The sequence below is a fragment of the Bos taurus genome, chromosome 6 (genome assembly GCF_002263795.3).
Source record: "Bos taurus isolate L1 Dominette 01449 registration number 42190680 breed Hereford chromosome 6, ARS-UCD2.0, whole genome shotgun sequence".
Classification (NCBI taxonomy): Eukaryota; Metazoa; Chordata; class Mammalia; order Artiodactyla; family Bovidae; genus Bos; species Bos taurus.
Genome location: NC_037333.1, coordinates 16,492,487 through 16,513,195, shown reverse-complemented (window position 1 = coordinate 16,513,195; position 20,709 = coordinate 16,492,487). Strand labels below are relative to the sequence as shown.

The 20,709-nt window shown below is 37.4% G+C and overlaps 1 protein-coding gene across 1 annotated transcript in view; it reads right to left on the bottom strand.

Annotated features, from left to right (window-relative positions):
- The window catches only part of COL25A1 (collagen type XXV alpha 1 chain), a 512,490-nt gene that overhangs the window by 10,171 nt on the left and 481,610 nt on the right, over nucleotides 1–20,709 (bottom strand). The window contains exons 31-36 of the mRNA XM_024993507.2: nucleotides 14,007–14,060; nucleotides 9,308–9,361; nucleotides 7,870–7,896; nucleotides 6,862–6,915; nucleotides 2,410–2,487; nucleotides 566–604 (exon numbers count right to left, since the gene is read on the bottom strand). Of these exons, the coding sequence (XP_024849275.1) occupies nucleotides 566–604; nucleotides 2,410–2,487; nucleotides 6,862–6,915; nucleotides 7,870–7,896; nucleotides 9,308–9,361; nucleotides 14,007–14,060 (306 nt within the window). The remainder of the gene's footprint in view (nucleotides 1–565; nucleotides 605–2,409; nucleotides 2,488–6,861; nucleotides 6,916–7,869; nucleotides 7,897–9,307; nucleotides 9,362–14,006; nucleotides 14,061–20,709) is intronic.

Here is a 20,709-nt window from a genome sequence, read left to right as displayed (position 1 = left end):
GACTATGGGTGGCCAAATGCAGAGTCTAGAGCAAACTGCTATCATAAAGTATATCAACTTAAATATAACCATATTCTCCTAAATAAATCAAGGCATCTTTGAATAAAAAAATCATTCTTACATTTTCTGCTTTCTCAGCTTTGTGACTAATATTGATCGACAGGGTTCTACCGTGTATTTGCATATTTTATCTAAGTAATTGAGTATAAATAGGAAAGGAATCACAATTAAGAATAATTTGAAACAATAGGAAGAAAAGGAATTTGACACAAGCAAACCATTGTCAAGATGCACTGCCCCTTTCCATTTTGAAGAAAAGATTAAATAAGGAGAGGTCCAAATTACAGTGTTTGCTAGGTACTATTTTCACTTATCCATTTAGAAATAAATTAGCAGCAAACACCATCAAAAGGTATTCCAGAGATGGAAGCTTTTGCTTTTTAATACCCATATATATTCCAAGAATGTGAAATTAAAAAAAAAAATCTGTTCTAAATGGAAAGGGCTAGGCCAGGTGAAGAGAAAGGGAGAGTGCTTCTTTTAGAAATAACTCCGTAATGCCTACCTTTTGCCAACAGCCAGGCATGGGTAATCCATCTGGCCCCTATTTTAAAAAGAAGAATAAAAATTCCTCAGCTTCCACAAAAGTTATCATACTTCATAATTAATAAGCTCAGAGGCTTAACAATGGATTTATAGCTGTTAGGTGGCTTTAGTCATAGGCATCTTTTATCCACCCCTAATAGACTACCCAACACTAGTTAAAATGAAGGAAATTCAAATGTTTTCCAAAGTGAGTACACATTTTGCAAATAAATAAAATATACAAATATTTATCCTTAACGTTGAACAATGATTTGTAAAACCTAGTGGTCTACTTAGTTATATCTTTAGATAATAAATCTGTACTATTTCTCTTAATTTCATTAAAATGCCTTTTATAATTATCTTTATTCAATAAATGAAAATAACTTCTCTTCCTGATCACTATGTTTTATGGCTAAATGCATAATAATGATGAGTAATCAGTGATGAACCATTTCTATCTGAAGTTTATAGCTCTTCACATGGCGTATTTTTCAACTTTTCTAGATTGAAAGCAGAAAAAGTAGACCATTAAATTGATTGGAGTAAAAAATAAGTAGTGTTTATATCTTTACAGTAAAATGTTATCCAAAGTCTTTGTCAATTTTTTAATTGAAATTCTTCAGAAGCCAATTAACAAGTCCTGAATAAACAAAAATGTTGCAAAATTTATTTTCACTTAAGGTGTAAGCACTCTTCAGATACAAATGATATAAATAAGACAAGAAGAACCGACATACTATGAAGCATGCTTGTGTTTTCTCCCAGCGAAATGATTGTGAACTATTATTTATTGTCAATATCAAGCAAACAAAATAAAAGACCGGGCACATCATATGGAAATCTAACTGCAATTATTGACTGAATAAAAATTTCTTCTCTTATGCAATCTCTTAAAAGACTTGAGAAGCATAAATTTATCTTTAAAGAATCATGCTTAGTACTTAAGAATAATACGAGAACATGCAGACCAAATATAACCATCAACACAATCATACAATTTTCCTTTACACCTCAGAAAGTCAGAATATACTTTTTAATTGTTTTTTTTTAAAAAAAAAAAACAACCTTAAAATGACTTTATTTGGGAAAAAATTGGTAATGCCAGATTGGTACAAGGAGAAGGATCACCCAGTAGAATTTTAGATTTTAGTGTAAGAAGGATTTTGAGTTCATGCCAAATGGAGGTAGGGAAGATCTTTCTACTTTAGGAAAGTGAGTTTCAAAAGGAGAGGCCATTAAATTGAAAAGGTTATGTGACAAAGAAGAGGATATGGGCTACAGACTATTATCACCTTTAGAAGCTTCAAGAAGTTTGGTTTTTGTCTCTATGGTCTCTTAACAGCATTCCCTCGAACTGGTTAAATCTTGACCATAGAAGCTTAACTTTGTAGGTTTGGCCTTATTTACAGCCTGACAGAAATTTAGTGGAAGTGGCAAAAATGCCTTTATTTCTTTTAAAGAAAAAAAGCTAACTTTAGGGGAAAAACCCAAAGTTAAAGCCTAGCTGTACCTTTACTTTTTTTTAATGTACTTTTATTGTCATCTTGAAATAGTTACTGGATAAATTGACATTCCCCAGGACACAGACATGGCACCCATGTCAGCTGTGAGAACAACGTCAGGAGGTTAGTTCGCAGTCACTGATTGAAACACATGCTCTCTTCACTCTGCAGAGTCGCTGAAGGAGCTATTCATGCACATGCATGTGGTGTGTTTATCATGGAAAGCTTGCTCTGGAAGTACCACTTTACACTGAGAGGGATGAATGCGTAATAAACAAAGGAATGGCATGCAGGGTGGTAGGAAAGAGAAATACTGTACCAATTGGCAAGGGGCATCCAGCCCATCCAGGCCAGGCTGGCCTGGCTCCCCTTTTTCCCCCTTAACGCCACGGAATCCCTGTTTGTAAAGATTAACTCATAACGTTACTAAACAGAAGAAATCACTTGAGCACAAATCCTGCTAAAGAAATAACCACGGTAACAAAAGACTGGGAGAGGAGCAACTCTGAAGGGAAAGGCAACAGCCAGCGAGGTTGGACAAAAGACAATAGAGCTTGACGTGGTCCTATAACCAGGGCTTGTCTGGGCACCTGGACCTGCTCTGGGGAGCGTGAGGGAAGAGTCCTGGTTCCTCCTCTGATCCTGCATTCACCCCCTGGATGCACATCAATCCTTGACTGCTGAGAAACCCAAGAAGAGCTGGTGACCAGAGGCAAAGGGTGGCACACACCAGGAAAACCCGAGGGACTTTAAAGTCTATGTTAAAAGACCCCAATCAGGAGAGTGGATACATGTATGTGTATGGGTGGGTCCCTTTGCTGTCCACCTGAAAGTATCACAGCATTGTTAATCGGCTATACTCCCATAACAAAATAAAATGCTTTTTGTCTTTTGAAAACAGACCCAATCAGAACTGCGCTGGTACGGCCCCTCCAGCTTGCTCCTCTCCCAGCTCAGCCTCCGCATGGGGCACCTGGAGACAGTTGCACAAGTCAGACATACCAACGGGCACGGTGCATCTAATCCAGGAGCACCCTGTTCTCCTTTCTCCCCTTTAGGCCCCTTTTTGCCTTTCTTTCCCTTTTCCCCCTGTGGATACAAGGGTTTAAATAAAAGACAGTTTTTATTTCGGGTGGGGGGAAGTAATGGTGATTCAAAAGATGGTTTAGCCAATGAAAGTCTGGAAGGGCATTTACCACCGTTTTCTGGTTTAGATAAGGCATGACGTTATGAAAAAACAGACTTTCAGCGTGGCGATGGATTCTGGGGAGTGAAATACAAGATTTCATTAAAAAGACTCAGCAAGATGAAAGAAGAACTTAAAAGCTGACACGTCAGAAAGGAGGATCAGTGCTGACTTAGACCCAATGCCAGGGTCCTTGTGAATGAGGTGTTCCCGCCACAGCTCCGGTGAAGACGGCAGACACCAACTGTATTGAAGTCAGCCGGTGGCAGGGGAAGTTGAGAGGAATAATGGAGGCTTTCACAGCCAATCTGCAGTACCTACCAACTTTTTTCCCACCCTAATCCTATAAGAGATGAAAGTTACATGAGCCAGAGGAAAAGGAAAAAATATTTGTATCTTTTTGAAATGTATCCAACTTTCTGACATCATTTTTTGTAGCTCTCATTTAAACACAGTGTGTTAAAAAAGATCCTTCTCTTTCTTTTAACATTCTTTTTAAGGAAACTAAAAACAAATACTTCCCTGATTGTGTCAGGTAAATAAATTTTAAAAGTGCTAAGATTTCTTAGCAATGTCAGTTGGAGAAATAGACTTATTTATAAACCAAGAGATGTTTTTTAATTGCTTATTTGATGTCATGCCAGGTATTCACAATGGTAAATGGGTTTCCAGCTTACTCACAAGGTAACAAAAGCAAAAGAAAAAAAAGTTTTGTTCCAGAGGGGAAAAGCAGTTTGGATTCAGTTGAGCTAATATTAAAAATGAGGTAGGCAGGATAATTACATAGTGGGAATGTAGCCATGGGAATTAGTATTTAGGAATCAAGGTAAAGGTTGTGGAAGTTTGCATGGAATTAAGGAAAGGAGGCAAAAGGAGGCGAAGGAAGGAATGTACCTCAGCTGTTTCATATTAGCATAAATATCTGCATATTTATAGACAAGAAGCTGGTGCAGTGCAGAATACAAAATACTATGCAATACATATTTAAATGAGTATATTCATTCTGCAATCAGGATGACAGATACAGTAAATCTGAATAATTTCAGAAGCAAAACAGCATTAATATTCAAAGACATATACATAACAGATATAGATGAGATATGCATTCAAATTAATGCATTCGTTCTGACTGTGTGAGTGAAACTCCACATTGATCTCCTGTGTGCCAAAAAGATTGCATCAGAAGGCTCAGAATCAAAACCAGTTGGGTTTCTCTACTATCGGGGAAAGAGAAATTCTGTGTGGCTTAGTTGATTGCAATCAAAAACAAAGACTCGAGATGCCAGGGTGACATGAAATGAAAGCAGGTGTGATAGGAAGGACGATGGGAGGAGCTTTGGGAGTAAATTGCTCACGCATGCGAGATGAATCAACACTCTTCTTCAGCAAATAACATTGTTCTGTGACATAAAACTGACTTAGACTTATTTGAGAGGCAGTGGGCTCCTCCTCACATAGGTGTGACCGACACCAGGTATGCTGGGTGTTACTAATTTAGGACTCCATTCCTTTGATTGGTTAATCAACTCAGATTAATCATTCAATGAAAAAGCGTTGTCATATGAATGCTGACTGTAACAGGCTCAGGGAATCATTTTTTACCAATATTTTAGAGAACCTCAAGCTTTATGGAAAACAGATACTATTGTAGAGAATAATGTGTCAGTGTTATTATTAATCAGCATAGTTTTGCAACTGTGTCTTTGTGGATATAAATACATACGGGCTCTTGCTAATTTTTATCTCCACTGTCAAAGAATGATATACATAAAGGGCTCACATTTGGATCTAATTTCCTAAGTATAAAACTTCTAATAATGGAATCTGAAGTACAGAAATACTTTTGTATTGAGTGATTAACATTATTCTGAGGATTAAATTTGTAGCTTTAGGTTTTCACAAGTTATAATACTGGTAATTTCTTCTTTGTTTAAAAGATCATTAGAATGAATATCTTCATAATGCTAACATTATTTTGAGTGGATGAAGTTTTAGACTCATATAATCCATTAGGTAAGTATAAAATAAATGTCTATAATCTTGAAGGCACACACACACACACACACACCTTGGGCCCAAAGCTTTTACCTCAAAACATGTATATTTCATAGTTACAATTTACAGTTCAGAATAAAAGAACTTTTTTATGCCTCAGTTTCCTTGCCTATGAAATGGGGACAATGATAACGCCACCCTTAGGGGGTTGTTATGAAGATTACAAGACTCTCATATGTAAAGCTCTAGGAAAAACATAAAAACACATCAATAAATATGATGATGTTGACAAAGATGATAGTGATGTTTTATATAACCACTCACATGCACTTTCCTAGGAGTGGGAAGCTAAGTATTGTTTAAAGCCCGAAGAATACACAGAAGGCTTAATATCCTTTTTGGGGCAACTCTCATTTGGCCTTGCTTTTTAACATCTATGAACTTTACTGTTAAAGAGAATTTATAGGGTTTTGAAAATAGTGTGTTAAGTAGAGCATAAATTAATCTGAGAACTCTGTGTGTGTGTGTGTGTGTTCAGTCATTCAGTCACGTCCTACTCTTTGTGACCCCATGGACTGTAGCCTGACAGGCTCCTCTGTCCAGGGGATTTTCCAGGCAAGAATACTGGAGTGAGTTGCCATTTCCTCCTCCAGGGGATCTTCCTGTCCCAGGGATCGAACCTGTGTCTCCTGCATCTCCTGCCAATACTGGAAGGCTGATTCTTTACCACTGAGCCACATGGGAAGCCCAATCTGAGAAAGAGAATTGGTTTAAATTTGAACTGTGGAAGTACAATTCAGCCACTTTAGGATTTTCATTATTCTATAGAGGTTTCTTTTTTTTCCCCCTTCTTCATCTGTGTCATATATATATATATATATAAAACTATATATAACTATTCTTCAAAGAAGAAAAAGTGGTTTAAAATAGCCATAATCCAAACTTTGTTTCCAGACATAAAACCATTTTGTCTGATATTGGCTCCTTATCTATCTTGAGATAGAACCTAAAAACCAATCTCATAAAATACACTAATATCTTCATTTAAAATGCCTGTGGTGTTTGAAGGCAACAAGTCCTGGTCCCTGTGTAATGGTCTCAGAAACAATGCTTGTCTTCCACTTTCCAACTAAAAAAATCAAGATACAGGACATATCCTGTCTCTACCGTGAATGTTGTGGAGATAAATGAGGTGCTGGCTTTATAGGCTTAGGTGAGCTCTGCCAGAAGACTGTTGCAGATTTGCGCTATTTAATATTATTAATGTAATAAATGCCTGCCCCTCTCATTTTTGACACCTCCTGGAAACTTCAGTTTTTCAACTAATTGGTGTCAGGTAGTCCAAAAAATTGTAGCCTGGTTTTCGGGGGATTATAATTCTTTTCTTTTACACTAACAGTGCCCTTATTTCTTTCAGTGTAGCCTTCTTTATTCCTCTGTGAAGACCTGGTTCATTAGATCAGACATCAGTGTCTTTTTGGAGCACAGGATGGAGAAAGATGAGATGTAAGAAAGAATCACACAGCTTGAACAGCAAAGCAGACAGAAGCAGAAAAATCAAGCAGGCACATGCTAGGTTGGAGAGGTCACCTTTTCCCCCTTTTCTCCCAGGTCACCCTTCTCGCCTCGTGGACCAGGGAAACCCTACAGGACAAAAAGCAAACCAAAAAGATCTATTGATGTAACTGTGGCAAAACCATACTGAAAGAAACAAGATTTCATGTTTCCGAACGCAAATATAAAGAAACGTGGCATGGCCCCAAATCTCAAAACTTAGACGGGTAAAGTAGTACTTGGAAATAACAGTTTCCTAACATCTCAAGTATCTATAAACAAAGGTTTCTTGCTGCTTCTCCAAAGAAATGGAGTGGAGAGAATATTAGGACCCTAGTGTGAATCATGGCACGTCCTTGGATTTGTGTGGCTGTGGGCAAATCACTCACCTCAGCATGTTAGTCCTTTGACCATAAAATGAGGTTAATATTTACTACACAACTCCCAATGTGAGCATTAAACTCGAAGATGTATATAAAGTACCAGAATGATGTCTGCACACCACAGGTGCCTGATACACAATTACTACTAACACTTCTGCTCCTGCTATTGTTCACATAATACAGGACGAGCAGTAAACATTTCAAGACGGATTGACTTTAACATTATTTTTAGAAAATTATGTTACTATAAGATATATAGAGACTTTAATGCTAAAAAGAAAAATACCGTATAACAGCTTTAAAAATAAACATAACCATTTCCCTAAGGGTAGCATGTAAAAGATGTTTCAATTTTATGCATATTTTAAAATAAGTGGTTCAGCCACAGATGTTGAGTGTCTCTAATTTGGGAAAGTATTTTGGAGTATATCAACTGTCAGTTATTAATTTTATACCAAACTAATTATGGTCTTTGCCTCCATGTCTATCTCATGCAGACACTAGCGGTAGATTTCATATTGCTGTCTACATGCACAGCAACATATGCTGTATGCGTAACTCTGTGCACAGAAAAAAATTAGAACTATTCTTGCTGTGATTGACGATGGAGACCATCAGCATCTATTATAATGGGAAGATGTTTACTGTATGTTTTACTTACATCAAGACCAGGCTCTCCATCTTTCCCCTGCCAAAGAACCACAGTAGCTACATTAGTGTTCCTACGTTTCATGAATAGGCTATTGTTCTATTTAAGGCTGCCTGGACATGCAACACTAGTATTAAAACAACTAATTCAGAAAAGTGAAAAAAAATCCTCTATTGGTTAGTAATGCAAATTTCTTCCACTAAATCGAGTGAAGCGACTGTTAATGTTGCAGTTAAGGGTGATGAACATGTTTTAGTATGTATCAGGTTAAATAGTGTGATATTTTGCTGAAGTTTAATTCTTGGTATCCAAGTTACTTATCTAGGAGTAAGTCAAAAGCAAAAATACTGTTTAGTTGATTTAAAAACGCACAAGCACTAATAGAATATGGAAATCAAAACTACTTTACTTTGACAGCTTAATAAATGAGTGAGCAAAGAATGTGAAAACTGTTTGTTAAATACAGCTTTCGTTTGTCTAGATGTGCACTTTGTCTATAAATATTGAGGGTGTGAAGCTCACAATTTAAAAACTGTTTGTAGATGAATGGTCTCCTATCCATTCACTCCTGTGGAGCAGATTTTCTGGGCAATGACCAGGGTCACACAATGGATCCACCCAAAAGTTGCTGAGAAGATGCTTGATTCCATCAATTAGATTTTGAAATCTATTTCAAAATCGGCATCTCTTTTAGCACTCAAATAATCATGGCTGACGCTTTTATTTCAGTTTATAAAAACTAGAATGTGCAAGGTATGTGGAAGCTACACAGTGGTTAAAAACCTCGAGATGACAGTAAGTATGTGCTTCTACTGAAGTCCTATCTTACCCCATTGCATCATTCACAATTATCCTAAAAAGAATATTCTGAAGCAGACCCCAGGCCCTCAATTTGAAGTGGGGGTAACTGAGAATTTTCAGAAGATAGAACACTATCAAACATTCTCTGTTCTGAAGATCACTTGTCATCACAGTGATTTAGAAAGGTCAGAAACAGCAAAACCATTGTCAATATCCATTTAGAAATAACTTTTATTAGCAAGAGCAGTTTTTGTAAGTTATCTGTGAGAATGGATAAAGTCTGAAGACAGCTGTTTTAAATAAAGCTTCCACACCCACTTCTGGTACAATGACCTCCCACGGAAAGGCCAAGTACCCGTCCAGTCAGATGGCCCCAAATCCTGCTTTCAGCTTAGCCCTGTCCATCTCATGGACAGCCTCTGATCCTCTCAGTCTTGTGAAGCACGTGGATGAGTGTACCTGAGTGTGAGAACATGGCACAAATATGACCTATCTCTGAAACACAGGGTTACACTGGTGTTGAAGAGAATTAGCGGGTTGCTCTTTGCTCCTCTAATGGGATTAGTCTGCCCATGAGGGGAGAGTTAACTGCGCCAGTAACAGATCGTCTACACATGCTGGGGGAAACATCGCGAGACACAGAACTCACGGGCAGACCATACGGCCCTCGGGGTCCCGGCTCTCCCATAGCTCCTTTTTCACCCTATAATAAAAGATGAGAGTTCCGATCATACACAAACGTCTATATTCATACACTTTCTCTAATGCTTTGTGTCTAAAGCCTCTATTTGAAGCATCATTCTATCAAAATTCTAAAAAGGCAGACTCTTCCAGGGTTGCTGCCAGTGATACAGCAAAAGAAAATATTAGTGCATTTTACAGAATCACCTCTGAAAGGGCTGTAGGTCAGACTGACGCTGTCCAACTGTGCAAAAGGACTTGCCTATCTAATGTGCTGTGCTTGGGTTTCTTTGGCATTCATGTGAAATGTTTATTCATTACTAATTATTTTAAGTTACTACTCTTTCAAAAATGTAAGGATAAATGTTTTTTTTTTCTTCCTACCAAATGTCTCCTCTTCAGCAAGCCTTTCCTCCTTTCCTCCCCTCCCCTCCATCCTACGTGAGTTGTATTTTACTTGAGAGTGCTCATATACCGGGAGACATACCCATGTTATAAATTGTCTATCCTCTGCTGAGTCCTTCCTTAGAATATGCACATCAGGGTATCCGGATCCTGGCTTTGTTCCCTACTGCATGCCCACAGCTTAAATAGTGTCTGGCACATCAGTAAATATTTGTAGAATTAATGAATCAAGTCAAATCAGTACAGTCGTGCATGTTTTTCTTCCTTTATGAAAAAGAGGGTTTAAAAACTTTTATGCCTTCTCTTCAATGCTTGATAATGTAGGAATTTACTGCCTTCATCGCTCTCTCCATGTACCTCTTGAAGGAGAATAGTTTACCTTGGCTTAGACAATAATCTGAACACTTATAAAAGTGCAATTGGAGGTGGTTCCAGGAATATGATATAATTGTGATAATAGAGAAATAAATGTTCTGCATTTCAAGTAGTATTTTCTTCTGCTGCCATCTCCAAAGTTTGACAGTCCATAGAATAAAAACTTGAGGAGGAATGGCGATGTTTATACGAGGGCCAAACAGAAAATGTTACCTTCTTTTATCACCACCCTTGAGGAAGTATAAAGGTGCTAAATCTTTTTCAAGGGTAAAATGACAAATTCAGCTGATAACTGTGCATACAGATCCAAGGGTTATTCTGTGTTTCTCTACTCTCTAGATTGCCATGGGGGCAAATTTCAACTCACTGTTAACAATCTTTAAATTTAGGAGTTGTTGGTGCTAATTAACACTGTTACTTAGAGGCACATATAGTATCAGATTACTGGGAATAAATACAATAAAATCGTGTTGAACTTAGTAAAAGTTCCATTATTACTTCATGTTTATTACTGAAAGAACAGGAGTTGCATTCAGTAAAGTAGCCAGGCTTTGAAATGAAACAGATTTAAATTTGAATGCCAGTTCTGGCACTTACTAGTCGTGCGGCCTTGAGTAATTTTCTTAACCTTTCTGTGTCTGTTTCATTGGCTGTAAAATCAGAAGAATACATGTTCTGCAGTAATTTTTCTAAAGATGAAATGTTATTATAAACTATGAAATATATTTTGCTAAATAATATGTCCATAAATAATAACTGTCATTGTTATTATACAGTTAAAGGTCTTGTTTTTAATGAAGGGCTTGGCAACCCAAAGAGTACTTATTCAAAATAAGTGCTGCCATCTGGCAGTGTTATTTATGATTTTTTTTACAAGGTAGTGGTGCTGACGGTGACGGTGTGTGTGTGTGTGTAGTGGGAGGTGGGGATTTAGAAGGAGAATTCACATAACTTGGAGCCTGTCTAATTTGAAGAAACTCAATGGATTAGAGTAGATCTAGTTTGAAATATCTCCATAGATTATATCTTAATAATAAGATATACCTAGTCCCTCCTTCCTCCTCTGATTAAATACTTCAGCTTTATTGTTTTTAAAATTAATACACCGTGACTGATTTGAATAAAGCCGTCATGAAGCATTTGTCTATGGAAAACTCCGTTTATAGAACTGCCCATCCCAAATAATTACTTTAAGCTAATAATGACAACTGCATCCCCCTCGCCAGTGACTGTTTCAGAAATGGACATATGACCCAATTCTGGTCACTGAGGTGTCAGGGGAAGTCGCTGGGAAGCTTGGGCAAAGGTTTCCTTGATGCTAAGGAAGATAAAGGAGAAGAGGGTCCCTGTGTTTGTTCTCTGCTGATGCCTCTCCAGAGGGGAAGTCTGGAACCACTGTAACCAGCTTGCCTGTGGTCAAAAGGCAAAGCCAGCCAGGGAAAGGGCACAGAAGCAAAGACTAGACTTCCTTCTTCGAATATTTTGCTACATAAAACTATCAATTTCTTTACTGTTTAAAGCCATTTTGAGTTGGGATTCTGTCACTTAGAACCAAAATCATCCTAACGGTCCTCGTTTGAAAACTTTTAGGAGTGAAATATTAACACATGGTTTTGAATGCACCACTTCTTTTCCTGGATTAATTCATTCCAAAAGAATGCTGAACCTCTCTCAAATTTAACACATTCTACAGAGTTTCTAAGTAGTTACAAGGCCAAGATGAAGAAATCAGCTGAAGGCAGGACCATCAGGTGCTCTGAGGAGCTGTATACTAAGACTGCTAGTCATGTGTACTAACACTGCTAGTCACGTGTACTCAATACTGCTAGTCATGCATACTACTACTACTAGTCATGCATACTAATACTGCTAGTCATGTATTTGACAATTCTCAAACAGTACTGTCCATCAAACACCTATTTTCTTTTAGGCTTGTCTCATTTCATTCAGGATTTTTAATTTGCCTGTCTACACTGAGGGATTAATCTAGAATGGCCCCCTTTCTTGATTCCTGCCTCTTTAAAATTTGAAACTTTTTCAAGAGAGTCCAGATGGCACCTCAACCAATTAACTCTGAGAATCTCACTCCAGTTTAGCACTTAGGGTGAGGGACACTTGGAGAGTACTGCTATCTGATCCAGTTAAGATAGTTAACACGCCGAGTAAATATAAGCATAACACTTTACACTGCACACCATTTGACTTAAACTATGCCTGCACAAATTCTTAGTCATTTCATTTGCTCCCCTGGTGCATTCCGCCCCAGCGCTGAGACCTGATACTCTTGTGACACTGCAGAGCTCTCGGAAGTAACAGCTGATTTACCAAACGGTAAACCCTCTTGAGTCCCAGGGCCTTCTGCCAATAGACTACTTGAGATTTGGTGCTCCATTTTTAGTCCACGTGCTGAATCTCTTGATACAATGCTTGAATGCATCAGCAGCGTGAGACTCTTGGCTTTTAAATATTTCTAAGTAAGATGATCTTCATAAGTCTTTGGTTTGATCTTAGGAATAAGACAGTGATAATCAGGCTCATATGATTTCTTCCTTTAGGAGTCACTCCGTTCTAGAAGCATTCTTGAGTAACACCAGCTTTCCTCATCGCTGAATCCACAGTCGGCAATATTTGTATTCATTTTGGCATCATTATTAAGTTATTCCTTGCAGATATTTTTTTCCTCTACAATTAGATTATAAACTCTTTTAAATCATGGAATATAGCTGATTCCTTTACTGTACTGAGTAAATATATACAGTGTATTAATAAAAGGTTATAGGATCATGAATCAATTATAATAGTATTATGCAATTCACTAGAACAATTAGCAAAACAGACTTCACAAATGGGAGGAGAGCATTTCCATTTCACACTAGAGTACCCTGTGTTTTGTATATTGTAATGTGATAAATATTTACTAAATGATTTCACTTTATAGGACATGATATTATAGGATTGGAATGTATGCCAAAGAAATCTCTATATGGCTCTCTGTTTTAAAGCAAATTATCCCAGACTGATGAAACTCTTATCTAGTTTTAAAAGACCACAAACATGCACAGCAAATCATCCCAACATTTTGAAGACCTCACTATTAGGATACTTTCTTTACATCCATCCTGGATGGTGGGGAAATTGATTACACAGTTCTACTCAGACACAAAAAAACCTTCTAAGTTTTCCAAGGTGAGGAAAAGAAAAGGAGAGAAAAACAGAAAAAAAAGGGAGAGAAGTTCTAGAAAGATAACCAGCTGCTGATGCTTTAGTACATTTCTTTTTTGTGTCAGATATTTATCTTCTACACTGAATTTCTTTTTCCCCCTCAAAGATATAGAGAGGTTGTAAGAGGTTTTTGTTTTAAAAAGCACTAAAATTATTTCCTTATGATTAAAGAAAGGCTATTCTTTTGCTTAAAATAAAAGAAGCATGTGTAACTGTGCAGAGAATACTTAGGTTTTGTAATTTCCCTTAAAAACAGGTTATAACTTATTCTGAATGAATACAAGAGCTTTATATAAAAGATTATCAACCAGATTATATAATCCCGGAAATTTTAGCCCTATTGACTTCAACTTTCTGGATAAAGGCCCAATGAAAATATCTTCCTTATGGGTTAAGAAGCAATGGTCTGAGCTATTTATTTAAGCTATGAAAATATATGCATTGTTTTTGCTTTTTTTTTAAATTAAAGCAGTCATATTCTAATACTCTGTCATTCTCCCTGTGTGAGGACTTTGAGTAGAACTTAAGACGGTATCTATTTCCATTTACTATTAGATGGTCTTTTATTTCTTCTGGGAAATGAACATATCAGATCAGCTAAACAGGAAAAGCCACACTTTGTGTTTTCTTTAGGCCACAGCTCTATAACCTCAGGAGTGACTTACTCTTTCTCCTTTGGGACCTGCAGGGCCATGGGGTCCCATAGGGCCATCTGTACCCTAAAAAAAGATAAAAATAAGAAGATATGAGACATATCCCAAGGGTTGTAAGAAATGCAGTTATAATTTATCCTGGACTTTTCCTGGGTGAATATGCCTTAGAAAGTAAGATGACACATCTCCTTTCAAACTGCTTTATTCTTGATTCTTTCAGGCCAGTAGTTTTCAAGAAACTCATGCAAAAGGAATGATTTATATAACTGCATATTTCAATGAAAGGCACACACACAAAACTGTGCATCAACTTTAATTATCTATTTCCTCCCTGGCTAAATAGAACATCTTCACTTTGCCCCTAAAACCATATGAAGAAAAATGTAATTGTTCTTGCTTCACATCACCTCTTATTCACATCCATTCTCTGGCCCCACAGTTACCCCCAACTCCTCTTGGCCACAAATGCTCTGAAGTCTTGTTTTCAGCTGCTTAAGAGGCTCGAACAGTTATAGAAGTAAAAAAAAATTAAATAAATGAGAACAATGTTTTAACTGTTTAAACTTTCTTCAGCTCTGTTGGAAGGAGCAGGGGGCTTAGGAGGAAGGAATTCCTCTCATGGGTTCTGCTGCAGTGGCTCAGGTCTGTGAGCTTGCAAGGCACAAACCAGGCAGCCAGGTGATCTAATGGCATAATTGCCCTCTGGCCTTCTGATTCAGGATTAGGATTTTTGTGGCAGACTAGGCGATATTTGAATGAACAAAGGAACACTGAGGTCCAGTGAAAATAATAACGTCCTGAAACAGGTTTTTAGAATTGAAGAGCTTGGGAATTCCCCTATGGTCCAGTGGTTAGGACTTTGCTCTTCCATTACAGGGGGCATTGGTTCGAGGCCTAGTCAGGAAACAAGGATCCTGCAGCCGTGGGGTGTGGCAAAAATATAAAATAAAAAATAAGTAAATAAATTGAGGAGTTTGGAATTTCTTTTGATGCTTAAAAATGTAGCAAGGGGCTTCCCTGGTGGCTCAGTGGTAAAGATTTCGCCTGCCAATGCAGCAGACATGGGTTCAATGCCTGGGTTGGGAAGATTCCCACATGCCGCGGAGCAACTAAGCCCTTGCACCACAACTATTGGGCCTGCGCTCCAGAGGCCGGGAGCCATAACTACTGAGCCCCTGTGCCGCAACTACTGAAGCCCACGCACCCTGGAGCCTGTGCTCAGCAGCAAGACAAGCCACTGCAATCAGAAGACAGAGCTCTGCACCTGGAGAGCAGCCCCCACTCTCCGGAACTAGCGAAAAGCCTGGGCAGCAACAAAGACCCAGCACAGCCAAAAATAAAAATAAAATAAATAAAATTATTTTAAAATATCTAGCAAGGACCTCAGATATATTTGTTCATTTTCAGGAAGACTATGCTTAGATTTGTAATGAATTTGTTATGGCATTTACAAACATAGGAGCTATTCCAGCACAATTTTTTTAAACAGTATTCCTATTTCTCTTTTACTCTTCTCGTTTACAATATTAGAGCCTTGTGACATGAAATAATTCAGGGTTTTAAACTCATTCTAGTGTTGCTGCATTATCATCAAGTTTGATCTCTTTCTTACTGCCTGAAGTCCAAGCTCATCTTCAGAAAACTTCTAAATATTGAAGACCTGAAGCTGAACTTTAAGAGAAGGAGCTCTTAGAAACCATAGAAAAGAGACAAAATGACAGAAGACAGATGAATCATTTCAATGCACAGAGATCTGAAAGTTAGTTCCAGGGAAGAAGTTACGTTTCTAATATAGACATGAACATAAAAAAGGAAAACAAGTTAAAATGATTTCACATGATTTTGATTCCTTCAGAGGGCCTCTCACATGGAATTGCGGGATGTATCCATTGGTTATGAAAAAAATCTGTCTGGGATTCTAAGACAATGAAGTCAATCAGACTGGTCATTCTTCCCGTGTTGCAAGTTATCCGGACCTGAACCCAGGCTTCAGAAGATGTTCTGGAGTGTAGGCTGTGTCTCAAACAGGCCTGCCACCCATGCTCCCTCTGCTTCTCCCTTTTTTGGCCACTCTCTTTGTCCACCTTCTCCTTCCGCTCCAGTCCCATGCACTCCTCATCGTTCGATGGGAGTCTGTCCTAAAGCATAAAATTCACAGCCACAAAACATGTTGGAGCAAGTTGAGGTGCTGACTCACCCGGGATCCTGGCTTTCCGTCTAAGCCAGATGCTCCCTGTGTGTAGCAGGGTTGGTGGGTGTGACACAAATGACAAGAACAGAGATTAGTATGAGGTACTGATGAACAAATGTAACACTTCAAACAACATAATAGGCAGTCACAGGGTTCTGAGATGAAAATCACATCGCTACAAATTGTTAGTTAAAAAAACAAAACAAAGCACATGACAATAAACACCCCACAGATGATGGCATTTTAATGACATTTCCATTCAGCAAATTCTTATTTGGAAATCAAGTGAATGAGGTTTATAAAGTGGGCTTTGAAATAGTTACCAGTAGCAGTCCGGGTTGCTAATGTCCATATGAAATTAAATTTTCTAAAGACTGTGCTATTCACAATATATTTCTTTAGGTTCTGGAAAAAAGATAATGGCCAGTCTCCTAGGTAAGGGCTCATTATAATAATCAAGTTAGAATTTCAGAGGAGAGGAAAGGAGCTCTAGTTTTACTTGTTAAAATAGCATTTATGAAAAACAAATGCAGAATTTTAACATGTCAGGGTGACTCTGGATTTTACACAAACAATAATTGTTTCTGCGTTGTTCTTACTGTGTTCACATTAGTCACCACTAGAGGGACTTCTAGGAATGGGAAAAAGGCAGAAAAATTTCCTGAGTCCAAACAAAAATTAACTGCCCCAAACATTGTTCCTCAGCTCACTACAAACAATCAAGCATCAGAGTCTGAGTGGGAAATGCTTTAAAAATCTAATGCTGTGTTCAGGCAATGCATGATTTTATTTCCTCATCCCTAGGCTATGTATAACGTATGACCAAAAGATGACATTTTCAATGCTTGTTTTAAGAGTAAGCACAATTACTTTTTTAATATGGCTTTTGTATCTCAAAACTCAAATGTTTATTTATAGCCCTTGAAAATGTTGATTTGATCAAGGAGTATTTAAGAAAGACAATGCACTAGTTCTATAAATTCTCTTGGCAAGGTTGCAGAACTATTTCCCCATTTTATGCTTCAGATGTAGTTAATAATATAAAATGGAAGAAAAACAATCTATTCCAGCTGCAAACTCTACCAATGATGCTACATCATACATTTGGGGGTACTTTTAGTTTTTTTATTGTACAATTCCTTCTGTACAATCCTATTGTGAATCAGATTATAACTGCAAAATTTAATTTAGCTAGAAATGATTAAAATTTTTAAAAATGTGTGTGTTATTGTTTGTTTAGAGCTAGAAGATGTAGAGCTTTTGGCTAAATGTTGCATAAAAATGGTTGACCATCCTAAATTTGAAATTAGGGCAAACTTCAAAGAAATAAAATTGAGGGTTTAAGTAAAATAGAAATCCAAATTTTTACTTTGCTTTTTTGATACTTTCTTCAGAGCCACCACTATTATAGCATTTAAAAATAAATAAGGGGATGATAAAATTTTTACACAAATAATATTATATTAATATTTACCTGGAATGTGAATTCCTGACTCACAGTCGTTATAGAGGTTTTGGATTTCACACTTGTGGCATGATTTAATTGGTGTGATTTAACCTATTTCTAATGTAAGACTTACATCATTCATTCAATAAATGAATGCATATTAAGCATCTACTATATGCCTGAAATTATGTAAGGCATTGGCTATCAAGAGGAATACTTTAGTACTTATAATACAGTACCTGTGGAAAAAGTAAAATAAGTAGTCACCAATTTTTTATGCATAAAATATGTATACGAAATATTTTCTATTACCATTTTTATGTCATATTTTAATAATGTAATCTATAATGTTCTCTACTGATTTTTATCTGCATTCACTGAATAGAAAGAATATTAAAAAGCTTGAAATTAAAAAAAAAAGCTTGAAACTAAAGCTCACATTTAGGAATTCCCTGGAAGTTCAGTGATTAGGACTCTGTGTGTCCACTGCAGGGGGCACAGTTCAAGTCCTGGTCAGGGAACTAAGATCCTGTATGCCACACAGTGTGGCCCCAAACAAAAAACCCTATATTTAATGATCATTTAATAACTTTTTAGTTATTGCAGAAAGAAGACTAGCATAAAGAGCATAAAAGATGCAATCTTTTCATTCAAAATAAAAAAAATCTCTAAATAACTGCGAAATACTTCTTCCATACTATTTATAATTGCCACAAGAACCTCATAAGAGGCATTTCCAACACAAACAACACACAACATTTAGACCACAATATGACTGATTAATGTAGGAGCCACGGCACTGAACTCACGCCTTCAGCAATGGCCAACTGCATACCTGCCACTGACAAGGGGCTGTGCTTTCCAGTATCAAAGAAGAAAAAATGAAAATTGAGGGAGGATCTTACACTACACTAAACTATAAAAGCGTTTGGGAGAAATTATGAAACAATCCGTATAACATTTTTTTTAAAGGGGAGGGTGATGGGGGAAGAACTGTCAGCTGTAAAAGAGGAAGGCTGGCACGTATGTAATTGAACACTCATGGTGTTGTTTGTTATGGGGTCTTCCTCTGACACATGAGCAGACATCAGAGAAAATAAAACTGGGCTGAGCTCTGCTTGAACACAATATGTTTTCTAATTACAGAAATCTCAACTGTATGGTAGTCACCGAGTAAACCAGAGTTGTTACTTAGGGTAGAAAGAATAGTCTGAGATTTGCACCGAAATGGAAAGTTTTCTTTACTTACTGGAAGACCAAGGGGTCCTCTGTCACCCTTTTGACCTGGTTCACCCTTCAATCCTTTAACACCATTTAACCCTGGTTCACCCTAAATGCAAAAGCAAATGCCAATTTTGGTTGCTATCATGGGTGTTTCAACTGTGAGAGAAAAGAGCCAGTCTCTGACACGGTTGCAGATTCCAGTTTTAGGTAACAGCAGAGTCAGGCTAGATTTGTCTTGCACCAGTTCGAAACTAATTTAAAAAATGCAAAAAATGGACAAGCTGGAATTAAATAATTTTCTAGGAAGCAAAATTCCTTAGAAAATCTGCTCCCTATGACCAAAAAAGTATATGGCTGAGCTCCAATATTTTCAGTTTTAGTTCAAGGAAATTAGTGTTATGTTACATTGTTCTGACCAAGCAAATCAAAACAGTCAGAGTAGAGGATGCGCAAGGATGTTCAGCAGGAAAGAGCCACTCTGCTGGAATAGAAAACTGGAATATGCAGGACAGTGTTACAAACGAATATTTTAAGCCTTTAAGCATTTTGTCCAGGGGATTGTGATAAATGTAGAGGCCAATGTTTGAAGTAATGCCATTTGGTGACTCCTCATTCATGGACATTGCCAAGTCAGGTCCCTATGTGGATTAATCGATAGGATAGACAACAAATAGCCAACCCTGGAAGAGAATGTGAAGATCACAAAACTTTTATGGGTTTTACTAACCATAAATAGAGTAGAAAAAAATAGTTAATAAATTAATAAATAGAATATTCTAAATATTTAGAATAATTAGTTAAAATAAATAATAATTAATAAATAAATAGTTAGAATAAAGGAGGTTTGAAGTTAACTTAATGTGACATTATAAAAGTCATGAAAAGTGATAAACTCTCAACTCTGTTTTTAAAAATCTAAAAATGCAATACACTCTTTTCTATTAGCAGCAGCATGTTAGAAATAGAATTGTGACCTGTCCACTTTTCACCTTTTAAGTATAGATACTAATTTAATCATAAGATCTTGAAAGACTTGAGAAAGAAAGATGGTTTCATTTTCAAATGGCTTATACAATCTTGAGTGGTGGGGGTGGGAGAGGGGAGAGATTATGCCTGCATGGCAGGAAGGATTATTAACCTGGGCAGTATTTCTCCCCTATTTGCCTGAAGATGAAAGTCAGTGCAGTGCTTGGTAAAGAGTCGAGGGCCCCACCTAGGCCACAGTAGCACGATATTGTTAATAGGAACATTAACATTAATATTAATGATATTGTTAATAGGAACATTAACATTAATATTAACAATATTGTTAATAGTAGGAATGATATTGTTAATGTCCCCCAGGTAATTCTCCTCATCAGGAAATTCTAGGGAACAGTGAGCCAGACTCATCCATGGAACCGTGCTCTATATTTGAACTTTCAAAGGGGTCACAAAATAATATACACCTTGGCATGACTTAGTGGATTCAGGCAGTTCTGAGATAGGAAGTATGATCCTGTGACTGTCACAGAGCTAGAATCAATGTGAGATTAAAGCCAAGGCTCAGCAATCAACGTCAGTTAACTGATTGAAACTTGAGATTCATGGCTTTGCATGTGTGCAGATTTTGATTTAGCAAGTGATCTTGAGATGATGAATAGACAGGGCAGCCTTGGTAAGCTATGAATTTCTTTGGTGAGGAATCACACATTGATAGCAGTGAGCATTAATTGAGAAGGTAGCCTACTGTTCAGTTGCTCAGTCATGTTTGACTCTATGCGACCCCACGGACTGCAGCATGCCAGGCTTCCCTCTCCTTCACTATCCTCCAGAGTTTGCTCAGATTCATGTCTGTTGAGTCAGTGATGCCA